General features: G+C 39.1%; 1 protein-coding gene across 1 annotated transcript in view; it reads left to right on the top strand.

The window, feature by feature from the left end:
- LOC135352057 (uncharacterized) overlaps nt 1-12,852 on the top strand; it is a 31,483-nt gene that overhangs the window by 12,383 nt on the left and 6,248 nt on the right. The window contains exons 16-42 of the mRNA XM_064551160.1: nt 521-697; nt 837-1,034; nt 1,498-1,662; nt 1,722-1,937; nt 2,265-2,426; nt 3,038-3,253; nt 3,450-3,608; nt 3,969-4,160; nt 4,371-4,514; nt 5,038-5,247; nt 5,387-5,536; nt 5,647-5,874; nt 6,299-6,445; nt 6,603-6,845; nt 7,116-7,271; nt 7,934-8,134; nt 8,398-8,553; nt 8,794-9,018; nt 9,111-9,251; nt 9,413-9,631; nt 9,941-10,081; nt 10,271-10,474; nt 10,592-10,729; nt 10,943-11,161; nt 11,789-11,926; nt 12,071-12,274; nt 12,577-12,732. Of these exons, the coding sequence (XP_064407230.1) occupies nt 521-697; nt 837-1,034; nt 1,498-1,662; nt 1,722-1,937; nt 2,265-2,426; nt 3,038-3,253; nt 3,450-3,608; nt 3,969-4,160; nt 4,371-4,514; nt 5,038-5,247; nt 5,387-5,536; nt 5,647-5,874; nt 6,299-6,445; nt 6,603-6,845; nt 7,116-7,271; nt 7,934-8,134; nt 8,398-8,553; nt 8,794-9,018; nt 9,111-9,251; nt 9,413-9,631; nt 9,941-10,081; nt 10,271-10,474; nt 10,592-10,729; nt 10,943-11,161; nt 11,789-11,926; nt 12,071-12,274; nt 12,577-12,732 (4,905 nt within the window). The remainder of the gene's footprint in view (nt 1-520; nt 698-836; nt 1,035-1,497; nt 1,663-1,721; nt 1,938-2,264; nt 2,427-3,037; nt 3,254-3,449; nt 3,609-3,968; nt 4,161-4,370; nt 4,515-5,037; nt 5,248-5,386; nt 5,537-5,646; nt 5,875-6,298; nt 6,446-6,602; nt 6,846-7,115; nt 7,272-7,933; nt 8,135-8,397; nt 8,554-8,793; nt 9,019-9,110; nt 9,252-9,412; nt 9,632-9,940; nt 10,082-10,270; nt 10,475-10,591; nt 10,730-10,942; nt 11,162-11,788; nt 11,927-12,070; nt 12,275-12,576; nt 12,733-12,852) is intronic.

Below are 12,852 nucleotides of genomic sequence, written 5' to 3'. Positions count from 1 at the left end.
TATACTCACATTTAATGCTGCATGTAATGTAATGCACAATAATATTTGGATGCAAAATCTGCATAGTGTCACTTTTTTTTTAGTGAAATACTATATAAATATTTCTTAACTTCTTTACCTCACATCTGCATGTTGATGATGAATCAGTTAACATGGATGTGCACTTACCGTATAGCGGGTAATTTTCGTGGGGCAAAATGTTCGTGGTTTTCGTGGTTGAAGGTCTGGCCACGAATATTTTACCCACGAATGAAGCGACCTTGCATGCAGTGCAAGCAGCAACCACGAAAATATTACCCACGAAATGTCTCAACATTGCTGAACCACGAATACTTTGTCCCCCGAAAATTACCCGCTATACTTTACTTCAGCCTCTCCCCAAATGTAGCCTTTGCAATATAATTTGCTATAATAGTAATGTACTTTCTGTCTCCACAAATTCCGTCACATCAGGTGATGCTTTTAAGGATACTTTTAAGCTACCATGCAGTACTCTATTAATTGCATTTTTTTTTCTCAGAAACTCGTCCTGTGTTTGACTTCAACGATATGTCTTATGAGTTTCAAGAAGGGGCTATCGGAGTTTTTCCTATGATATGCTTGGTGCTAGAAGGCATTGATGAATTTAGTAGTGTTGTAACACAACCACTTGCAACTGTTACTGTCTTACCTGCCGGTCCTGGTGCAGATGGAACAGGTACGATTGTTGGTATTCGCTATATACTTTGTCAATTGATATCACCATAATTATAATGTACGTATAATTTTGAGGCTATAATTATACTGAGGTAGTAGTCATCAGCAAAAATTCTCTCAATGTACATGTGTAATTACAGATTTTATTGGCTCTCTCTCTTTGGACTTTACGTTCGCGTCTCCACTTGCGAGTAATGTGAGTTGTGCTATGGTTACTGTTAGGAACGACCAAAACTTCGAAGGGCCCGAAATATTTACAGCGACAATATCTGTGGCTTCTCCCTTTGTTGAGATACCCCCTGACAGCGATGTTAGTGTGATCATCACAGATCAAGAAGGTAAGGATATTACTACATGTATATGATTGCTAGGAGTATGCATAGCACGTGTGGCCCAGGGCCGAGCGTGAGCAAATTGTGTACTTGGATTATTTGTCTATGAGAAAGTTCATTATGTTAAAAACTTTGCCAGAAAAATGATGCATAGCAGCATAATTATAATAGATAGATCGACACTATATATATTTAACTAAAATTATGTCAAAAGAGCTATAGGTGCACAAATTCAACATTAGTACTGAGTCCTTGAGTTACACAGACATGCACATATACTATAATCAGAGGTATCACATGCAGATAGATGATCTATATCTAGCTGTCATACTTCTAGCGGTACGAATTTCGATGAGTATAGTTATTTCCCGCCTGTATAATTATGTCAGTCGAGACATTGTTAAATAAAATTTACCTGCATCATTACTGCTAATTAAAAATAACATTTTACTCTTTCTCTCTCCCCCAGACTGCTTACTGTCGTTTTCTTCATTATCAATAATGACTTTCTCAGAATCAATGTCAACAATAGACTATGCTTTATCTTTTTCAACTTCATCAATTTCTGCGATAAGAGTGAATGGAGACTTTAACATTTCTTTGATGACTGAGTTTCTTCCTGTACTACCACAAGGTTAGTATATAGTAGAGGAAATTAAACTAGACATTAATTGTTTTCGACCATTTTTATAGCTCCTGTTGCACTCAACAATATGACGGACATTGGGGCTATTCCGCAAGCAACTATCATGGATTTGATGACTAGCGGCTTAGTCAATTTAACAATCCCAATAATCGATGATGAAGTTCTGGAGTACACGGAGAGTGTAATTATCACACTTCCTGACATTGCAGAGTGTTCAGGAACATTCCCCTCAGTAATCAACTTGCTTGTGGAGGATGATGATGGTATGCGGTGCAGACAGACAATACTATATAGTCATAATTATCGTTCCATAGTAGTACAAGTATAAGGTTAAGAGTAAGAGTAACAATACTTCTAATGGGACAAGGCGAACCGACTGCATGCATGCTACGTATGAGCCGTAAATAGTATGATTTTCAGTATGCATAATTATGTTTACATATGTGACATGTGTGCCAACTAAAATTGATCCCACTTGTGTGGGAATTATGATCCCTCAGGATTTTGGACTCTATAATTATAACACCGATAGATACATCATGTCCATGACATAAAGTGATGGAAATAATAGAATGTTCTGCTCCATACAGCCGGTGACTTTCAGGTAGGGCTGACCCTTGATCCCGCAGCTGTTGACTCAGAGGGAGGTGGCGGGGTGATGGTGGTGGCTACGTTGAATCGAACAGATGGCGGTGATATTCATCTAGATAGACCTATCATAGTCTTTCTTACTTTACTGGACGGAGATGCAGGTGAGTGTTATATTGTTACGCCGGTATAGATACCGTAGCAGGTAATTTTCGTGGGGTAAAATAATTATTCGTTATTTTCGTGGGCAAGCTGACCTCCACGAAATGTTAACGTAGGCGTGGCTTACCGGAACGTATGAATGCATGCAGTACAGGCAACGAGACTAAGCGAAATTTTTTACTTTCAAAAACCACGAGTTGAACCAATTTTTTACCCCACGAAAATTACCCGCTATACGGTACGACGTATTAGCTCTATACTGTAGCATTGAGCTTCACGGGACACATGCATGGTAACATGACCATGACCATAACATGACAAGCTGACCTTCACGAAATTTTAACGTGGGCGTGGCTTACCGGAACGCATGCAGTACAGGCAACGAGACTAAGCGAAAATTTTTTACTACGAAAACGACGAGTTAAACGAATTTTTTACCCCACGAAAATTACCCGCTATACGGTACGACGTATATTAGCTCTATACTGTAGCATTGAGCTTCACAGGACACATGCATGGAGTTCTCTCTAACTAAGAGCATTACTTCAGTAATCCAACACTGATTCATCTCGCCAGCGAAAAATTACACAATCAATTAATTGTATTTTTGCAGTTGTGACAGAAGACTTCACTCACGAGCCAATGCCAAATATCACATTCGGGCCGTGTGCTGTTGACCCCATTTTGACTGAGACTATTATGATCAACTTTGTTGATGACAATGATCTCGAGTTTGACCATGACTTCAGCGTGAATATCACAAGTATTGAACCTGAGGGAGTGTTGACAACGGGTACTCTGCCCTTGTCACTGAACATCCTCGATGATGGTGTGTGTATATTCTGATAGTACACTTTGTGCTAAAATTACATTTTTTGAATGTTCATAAACGGAGATTAATAATTATTATCACAAACTGCGTTATGCTAATTATGCAGTTGAAGTGTTCTCTTTTCCATACCTATATATACTTAACATTCTGCGAGACACTAGCTCGTTAAATCATTTTGTTCCCCCATTTATAGAGGCAGAGAATGTAACCATTACTTTTGACCAAGCCTCCTTCACCTGTGAGGAGGATTCTATATGCACAGTAACTGGTTCCCTGGAGCACCTCACTGGAGAGATCCAAGCTGACTTCAACGTCTCACTTATTGTCGACTTCAATATTGATCTACAGTCAGGTACGTACACATCGCACAACATTCATGCACCGGGTATTATATACATGTATAGAAGGGAAGACAAATTCCACCCTTCTGTATCTGAGATTAGGCATGTGAAACATTTCATGGGTGTCTTGAATCGGTGAAATAGAATGGTGGACTACTGGAATACTGGAATAATGGAATTACCTTTCACCTTGCGGGCACTATTGACAATGACGAACGCAATGATTTTCTAGCATGTGAAGCATTGCGCATAGCATGACTCGTTGCACTGCTTAATACCACTCGAGATTAAAATAAGACATCATAATTATAATAATTATAGCAGGCATTATAATTATACTGTTCATGTATAATTACACGTCATTCATATAGATTCATCTGATGCCTCCCTACCTACACAAATCATGTTCTTTGCGGGGGATCCACAAACTTTCGAATTCAATATCACCATCAATGACGATGATGACTTTGAGTCGTTCCACTCCTTTTCTATCTCTTTTAGCGATACCTTAATCTCTGGTGGTAGTATCTCCACTACAATTATTGTGATTTCAGATCGTGATGGTAAGTGGCTATTGAGGTACATCAGTAGAAAGCCATGAGTGTCTATATACTTGTTCAACGTTGATATGTTTAAAACATTGTCACGTGAAGGTAAGCCGATTGGCTGGAGATCAAGTGATTTAGCGCTAAATAATTATGTCCCTGCATGTAAGTCTAAGTCAAAAGTTAACTTTGTGCTCTCATTCTTTGCCCATTATTAATTTTGTTCAGATGCCATTATCGGACTGAATGCTACAGTAGCTGAGCATAAGGAGGGTACTGAACTGACCTTCTGTATTAACCTCGTGAGAAAAATTGGTGGAACTATTATGAGAGAGGTTATGTACAATCATGTGCTCAACGGAATCACAGCAGGTGAAATACAGTTCTAATCATCAGTCGGTAATATGCATGTACGTACCCATACATGCATGTATACAGAATGTCTGACTGCATGTCATTGATTATATGTATATTACCCAGTGTGGAACAGCTAGACTAGTGTACATTAAGCCAACTATGCCGATAATAACCCCTAGCTAGTACATATGTACAATCAATGAGCTGTTTGAGCAAACTAGACACTTTCATGAATTGCTTTAACCGCTATTAAGACAAAAGTAGTTGAGGTATAGTTATAATAGGCGATCTTAATAAATAACACTGTTTTCTAATCGATCAAATCGTTGAATTAATCACATTCCCGATTCCCCATAATGATAATAAAAAGTTTTGCCATTGTGACGAAGCTCAACGCACGGGGTGAATGCTCTTTGAGCATCTTAATTATCATGAGCAATTTTACTGTAATACTATAGAAGATCCGATATCTATAGGCATTGCTATAATTATAGCATAGAATGTTGTGTTCACAAGTTTGCTCTATCTCACAATTTAGTGCCTGAGGAAGACTATGACAATAGCACTACTCCGGTACCTGGCAATTTATTATTGAACGAGGGAAATTCTCAAGTCTGTTTCAATGTTATGGCTATGACTGATGACATCTTGGAGGCAACCCAGTCCTATTCTATTGACTTGACTTCATTAAATGCCAATGTTGACCCTGCTGCTGCTAACCTGACTATCAACATATTGGATATAAACAGTACGCTCTCCATACTCTATATACCGTACATACATTACTTTCATGCATGTAATTGCACGTTCACTATAATTATTATGTAGAATGTCTATAAAATAATTATAGTTACTGATAATTATCATGTCCTTACATTTTTCTGCAGCTGGTACATTTTCATTTGAGGCAGAAGAACTGACAGTCACAGAGGGAGTAAACGCCACTGTCTCCCCTCGTTTAGTTATTGACAGTGTACCTGAGGGCGGAGTACAGGGAATCATCGAAATAGAATTATTTGTTTCTTCTTCTGGTGCAAGTAAGTTGATCCTTAGCCACAATGTTTCCTTTTTAAATTAAAATGTCGCTTTTGTAGCTAGAAGCTATTTTTTTCTCTTATAAGAATATTGACACTGTTTGCACAAACAGCACTTAATGAAGACTACAGTACGACTTCTATGACGGTATCCTTTGGTAGTGCTGATCATAGCACTCTCTTACCCGCTGATATCAACGGGACGTTTACTAGTGCAGCCGAGATAATGATAATTGATGATGAACTTCTAGAAACGGAAGAGGGAATTGGACTTTTTTTGTTCGGTGATGGTGCTTCGGCCCTAGGCGATGAACTAGATATCAACATAGCTGATGATGAGGGTGCGTTGTGTATTACACGTAACATGTGCATTGTATACTGGACACAAAGTCGTTCTCTGGCTATTGCAATGATGAGTGATAATGATAATTATTTATAATTATACATTTCTGATTGAACCCATGCACATCCACAATTTCCTTTACTTCCCCATGGTTATATTCACCATTTGCGATCTAACTATTGCGTTCTGGCAAGGATTGTGTGCATTTACCAATAACAATTTAGGTTTTGCAATTTTATTGTTACGAATTGATCAACCCTCGCGCAAAGTTCACATGTTTAATGCTCGATAGTAGTCGGTATAATAGCTGTGAGAGCCATAATTACTTTTTCGTAATTAGAGCATTTAATTTTAGAGCATACATTTGACTATAGACTAGTTGACTATAGACTAGCCATCAAAATAATATTATACACATGCAGAGGCCACTGTGAGATTCAATCCGATCAAGTACAATGCAGTGGAGGGGAGTGAAACATTGATGGTGTGTGTGGAGATACTCACAGAGGCTGAGAGCTCTCAACAGACCATCGATGTTGAGCTGGAAACAATTGATGGAGCCAAAACAAGTATGCACACCAGTTACTAGTATCGTTAGAAGTATAATTATAATTATCTGTAGCTCAGCAGCCCTATAGTTACTGATGTGCTCCGATAGCTGCTTTAAGTTATGAAAAAACCTTTCATAATGACATGTTCTTATTGCAATTATATTGTCCTCAACAGATTCATCCTCTGACTTCAACACTGGTGTGGAGTTCGGAGTGGAGTTCGGTGCTAATATTCCCCTTAATGGGACTATCGCATGTACTGAAATTGCTATTGTGGATGACAGCGTGTTTGAAGGAAACGAGCAAAACTTCACGGCTACGATTGACTTCGTAGGGTTTGCCGGAAGTCCTGCAGATAATTTGATGTGTGTAAGCGACTGTGAAGCTACAGTCACTATTGAGGACAACGCTGCTGATTGTAAGCTTCTAACTTATAAAAAACATGCACAAATAAAAAATAAAACGCTCTATAAATTATTATCATGTTCATTTGTCGAAGTATAAGTCACAAATGACAGTTTTTGTGACACACATTACGTACGTGTGTGTTCCTGCCCTCTCACACAATATACCATAAATGATAGTCATCATATTTCAATGGTGGTCAATCAAATGTTTAATTGTCCAGTGCATGTATGCGCGTGTGCTATGCTATACTCACATCGCTCACTCCCACACATGTATGTAGCTGTGACAGTGTCCCTTAACACAACTGGATTTCCCCTGTCTGCTGTTGAGGGGACGGTCTTGCAAGTGTGTGTCTACATCTCTCAAGATGCTGCCGGTGGACGAGAGTGTCCAATCGATGTTGCACTGTCCTTCTCCTACGGTGGAGACAAACCAGGTGAGTGACTGCATGTACATGCATTTGTTATATAGCTTATAGCGTTGCCATCTCAGGATATCCGAGTCATGCCTGAATACCGTGTAGCTAGTATTTTTGAGGCACGAAATTTTCGAGGTTTTTGAGAATTTAAAGAAACACGAAAAGTTAGTGCCTCAAAAATTAGTTTACATTGGTATTACTGTAGGGATGTCGTTATTTGAACCGGCTATATATCATCGAAAAGAAAATGTTTTGTTTTAGCAATCCGCGAAAATGTATAGTGCCTAGAAAATAACCAGCTATATGGTAGTCAAGCCCAGTGTGACAGTACGTGACATGTGTATATAAATATTTTTTGTGCATGTTTTCAGTTTTGCAGTGACTCTATAAGTACAAAATTAATATATCTCTTCGTTCTGTGTTCAGTTTTTCAGCATACTTCACATAGGTAGAGATTATGGTATGTACTAGTGTTCGTTTCCCAAACAAAAAGTTTTGATAATCAAATATCTCCTAATAATAAATGACCTCCTAAGGCTGGTGGTTGTCAGTGGAAAGAAGCAATGTGTTAAGATACGGACACCATTGTTATAGAACACCTTATACTGATTGGAGTTCTCATGGGTCTTGTGGTCTAATGTACAGTCATGTATCTATCTAATCAATATCATTCACTGCAGCATCAATGGGAGATCTTTCAATAATAGATGAGGTGGTGGTGATTGAAGTGGGTGAAATGGAAGTGTGCACTTCAGTTGAGCTCATTGATGATGACAGAGTAGAGGGAACACAATCGTTCAGTATATTCATCGTTGATGCTTCTCCTTTTGTCAATTTTGACTCCAACATTCTACTTGACATCAGTATTGAGGATAATGATTGTAAGAGCTATGTAAGATTGTATAGTACTTTCGGTTAGTTTTTATATACCATTTTAAATTGTCATAGGCAAATGATCGATAATAATTCGTGTAATGATTTGCATGGGTCAGTTAGCGATAGGCTTGTGTATAATTCACAGCCATATATATACATGTATATTATATAGTGTATAGACGCTAAATGTATTATGTGCAAAATAATTGACTTAGCATCTCATTGTTGTATAGAGTGATTTTAACAGTTTGTGATTGTACATTCACAGTTGTCAGTGCCACTTTTGAAGAGCCCTCCGTTCCTGTTACTGTCATGGAGGCGGATGGTGCTTACAGTAGCGATGTGTGCATCATACTGGATGTACCAGCTGGAGGGGTGGAGTGTGAGTTTGACATCCTACTGGAACCTATGGGCATCGATGCAAGTGAGTATACTGTGATACGTGTATATAATTATGTATATGTACCGTATGTATTTATCAGCTCAGGAAGGTCTCCATATTAATTAAAGTTATGTATGTGTAGTAAATTCCGTAATACCCATTTATAAACTGCATGGTCTGCATGTATTGATCTACTCTTTCTTGTATTATTCCTCAACAGTATACTGTTAGTGTGTATATAATTATAGGTGCTGAATATGTGTATATCTCTTATCAATGCAGTTCTTGACGAGGACTTTTCTCAGTTTCAAGTGGCAGTGCCAGTAGCTGCAGGTGTGGCTGATGGAGTTATACTCTGTGCCATGCCCGCACGTCTAGAGATTATTGATGATGACATTGTGGAGTCCGACCAATCGTTCAGTCTCAACTTTGCTGGCTCTACTATTCCTGGGGCAGCTATCTTCGACAACTCGTCTCTTGATGTTGTCATAATGGACGACAGTGATAGTGAGAATGACAATTCAACTATACTTATATACAGCACTTGCATGTATATAATTATTATGTGATGTTGTTACTGCTATTTGCTTATCACACAGCTATCAAGGTTGGTCTATCAATGAGAGAGTACACAGTTCCTGAGGGCACAAATGGCACAGCCTGTTTAGAAACATTCGGTCAGATACAACGAAGTTTTAACATCACATTCACTATTGAGTCATTGACCAACATACTCAGAGGTAGGCCTGACATTCAGCCACGTATAGATGCATGCATGTACATGCATAAGTACATGCATATAAATAACAAAGCCTATGCCAATGTAATAGTTGTAGCTCTTTCTCAATGTTACAAATGCACCCTGCACACATTATTACGTAATCACTTGTAACCTCCACAGGTGAAGCACGCAGTGTATCGGAGCTATTATCTGTTGAGTTTGGAACCAGTGCTACGTACAATAATACTATCACAAATTCGGGGCTGTGCCGGGATTTACACAACCCCTCCGACGATCTGAAGGAGGGCATCACACTGTTGATGTTGAGGATAGAGTCTCCTGACTCTGGTGTCTGTCTAGGTCGCGATCAGGCCCTCGTGATTGAAGAAGGAAATGGAGGTAAAAGTTAGGCAACCTTTGTTAGCATTCCCTGCATGTGTGTTTATAATTATTATCATAATGTGTATAATTATAATACCCTCCTTACTCTCTGATCTCTTCACACCGTTACATTCGAATGGGTTTAATTATAAAATTAAGTTCCAGGCATTTTCATGTGGGAGCATTATCTATACCACCTCTGCTCAACCCCTCTTTTGCTAACTACTTCACATTCATTACCAGTGGATCTAGCTATAATTTAGTGTATAATTATATACAGTGATCGAGTTATTGTTCTGCACTATTGTACATTGAAATCTCCTCCAGTTGTAGTTGCTGTGGTGACGACTACTAGTCTGAACGTGGATGAGAGTGATGGAGCTGTACTGGTGTGTGTCTCTCTCAGTCAGCTTCCCTTTCAAGATATTGTGAGCGTCAGTGTCATCACCAGCTCAGGAACTGCTCAAGGTGATTCCCACAACATTCCTTATATAGCATCCGTACAGTAGTATAGACTTTCCTATAGCTGTGTTTTGTGAAAGTCCTCCCTTCCTTTTGATTGAGGACACAACATACTGTCATGAGACTACTCAAATTAAATACGGTGTCGAACTATCCGTTGTTAACAGCAACATTAAATTTCCTTCTATGTTGTAGGAGATGAGGATTATATTTCAGTGGATGTTGTTCTTGAGTGGCACCAAGATTCTGACCTCACTCAGTGTGTGAGTGTGGCCATCATCAACGACGAGTGTGTGGAGGATAAAGAAGAAGTGTTCACTGTCTCTCTGTCCACAGAGGAGGAGTGTGTTGACATTGGATCAGACAACCAAACTACTATCACCATACTGGACGATGATCGTGAGTCCACAATTGTTGTCCTATATAATTATGTGCATCTGGTACTGTCTTAATTCTTGACAGAGCTAGTTCAATTACCATTGAAAGTACTTATGACAGCTTTTTTGTCTCCGGTAGGGTTGCTTGTGGATTTCAGAGATCCATTTGTGGAAGTGGAGGAATCAGCCGGCAACGTCACCTTGTGTGTGTACATCTGCGATGGAGTGCTCAAAAGAAATGCAAGCATCACATTAACTACAGAGGATATTTTAACTTGTGAGTGACACATGTGCTGTACTGTATTTTGTGCATGTGGTAAATCATCGTTTATGTACTCATGTAAGCTAATATAATAACTTGTAGTGAACTATTTTTGGCCCTAAAAGAGCTGTAAAAATAGGTCACTTTTGAGACAAGGCAAAATGTTGTTTAAAAAAAACTGCAACTTTATAAGGTCCACTTTTTAAACCTCCACCCCCACCCCACTAGGGCCACTACCCTCTCCAACTCCAGCGGACTTTAGTGCTGACTCTTACGAATTGACTTTCACGCCCGACAATGCTGATCAGGACATGTGTGTGACCATCAATATCGTCGATGATGATATCTACGAACAGACTGAGCAGTTTATGGCTGTTCTGACCACCAACGACTCGTGTGTAGAGTTCAAGCAAGAGTCCACACTAATCTCAATACTAGATGATGACTGTGAGTTGTGTAGTACAGTGTTTGATGTATAATTCAAGTCTCTAGAGTATAATTATTATAGTACGTGTTGCTGTCCCCTGCATATAATGACTGTATATACTAATGCAGTGACGTGGGAAGCAATTTCTCTATGGGGGGGGGATTTTGTTTTTTAAATGGAAAAAGTATGGATATATCTACATAGTGCAGCTTAGATGATGACTGTGAGTTGTGTAGTACAGTGTTTGATGTATAATTCAAGTCTCTAGAGTATACTATAGTATGTGGTGTTGTCCCCTGCATAATTATAATGACTGTATATACTAATGCAGTGACGTGGGAAGCAATTTCTCTATGGGGGGGATTTAGTTTTTTAAATGGAAAAAAGTATGGATATATCTACATAGTGCAGCTTGATAAGTCATATAGCCTCGAAAGATGGGGGCTCCAGCCCCTGGAGCCCCCCTTCCTACGCCACTGCTAATGGCTCTAGCTATACATGCAGTCTTATACCTAACCACTGCCTATCTATATTAACTAGCTGATACCCATGAATGTGCAGGCAAGTCTGATACTCCTCAAGCTGTTGTAAATATCTTGATTGTTCACAGTGATGGTTATTGCATGCTTTTTTCTTCTATCCCTCAGGTGTAACTCTTGATCTGCAACCAGAATCGGAAATGGTAGCAGAATCAGCAGGAGTGATTGAGGTGTGTGTCTCTCTGTCCGGAGAGCTGGAGACCAGCGTCAATGCCATGGTCTTCACTGTGTCTGGAGATGCAACAGGTGCATGAGGATGCCTTATAGGCTGTTGAATACATCTACAGAGAACTGAGAAATTATTGCATGTGTTATTGTACCTCTTGGTTAATTACAAGAATTTCCTGAGCCAAGTGGAGTCTGTACTTTTACTGTATGTATTGTGTGCAGATGATGATGACTTCTCATTTGAAACTGGAATGGGTTCTATTGTTCTCACCTTCACTGAATCCGAGGAGCAGTGTATTAACATCTCCATAGCAATGGACAACTTGCTGGAGGCCTCCGAACATTTCTCTGTAGTGATGGGCTCTCGAGATGACAGAGTGAAATTGAACAACCGCATCTCACAAATTTACATCATTGACAGTGGAAGTGAGTTCATGCAACCCACCCACTTGTATGTATACATGTACTACATCACTAACATAATTATAGCTACCTGGAATCAATATCCAAAAGCGTATATCAACTTTGGTAAATATAAATCATGCACCTGTAAGTACAATAATAATTATAGTATCACTTACGTATAATAATATAGCTAACTACAACTAAACTAAACTTAAATGAATGTGTATAGTATCAACTTTAATTTGTACTTAAAACATTCTTGAGCATTTTTTGCTCCAAATAGTATATAATACTTATTTATCCCGCCGTTTCCACCTTACCAGCGGTGAGATTTGGGTTCTCTCAGAGTGTGTACCCAGTGCCTGAGGAGGACGCCATTGGAGAGGGTTACATCTTGGAGGTGTGTGTAGAGCTCTTCTCTGGAGAGCTGGACAGAGAGGTTGTCATCAGAGTGGAGAGTCAGGATGGATCAGCTATTGGTAAATAGTACATAATATTATATAATAATACACGGTATATACACGGTACTATTCTTGTGCTTTCGACAAATATTGCAAAATCCTCATATTGAATGACAATCTCAAAATCCATAAATCAAT

This window comes from Halichondria panicea, chromosome 1 (assembly GCF_963675165.1).
Source record: "Halichondria panicea chromosome 1, odHalPani1.1, whole genome shotgun sequence".
NCBI classification, from domain to species: Eukaryota; Metazoa; Porifera; class Demospongiae; order Suberitida; family Halichondriidae; genus Halichondria; species Halichondria panicea.
Note: the sequence above shows the minus strand (reverse complement) of the source record. Positions and strands in the feature narration are given on the sequence as shown.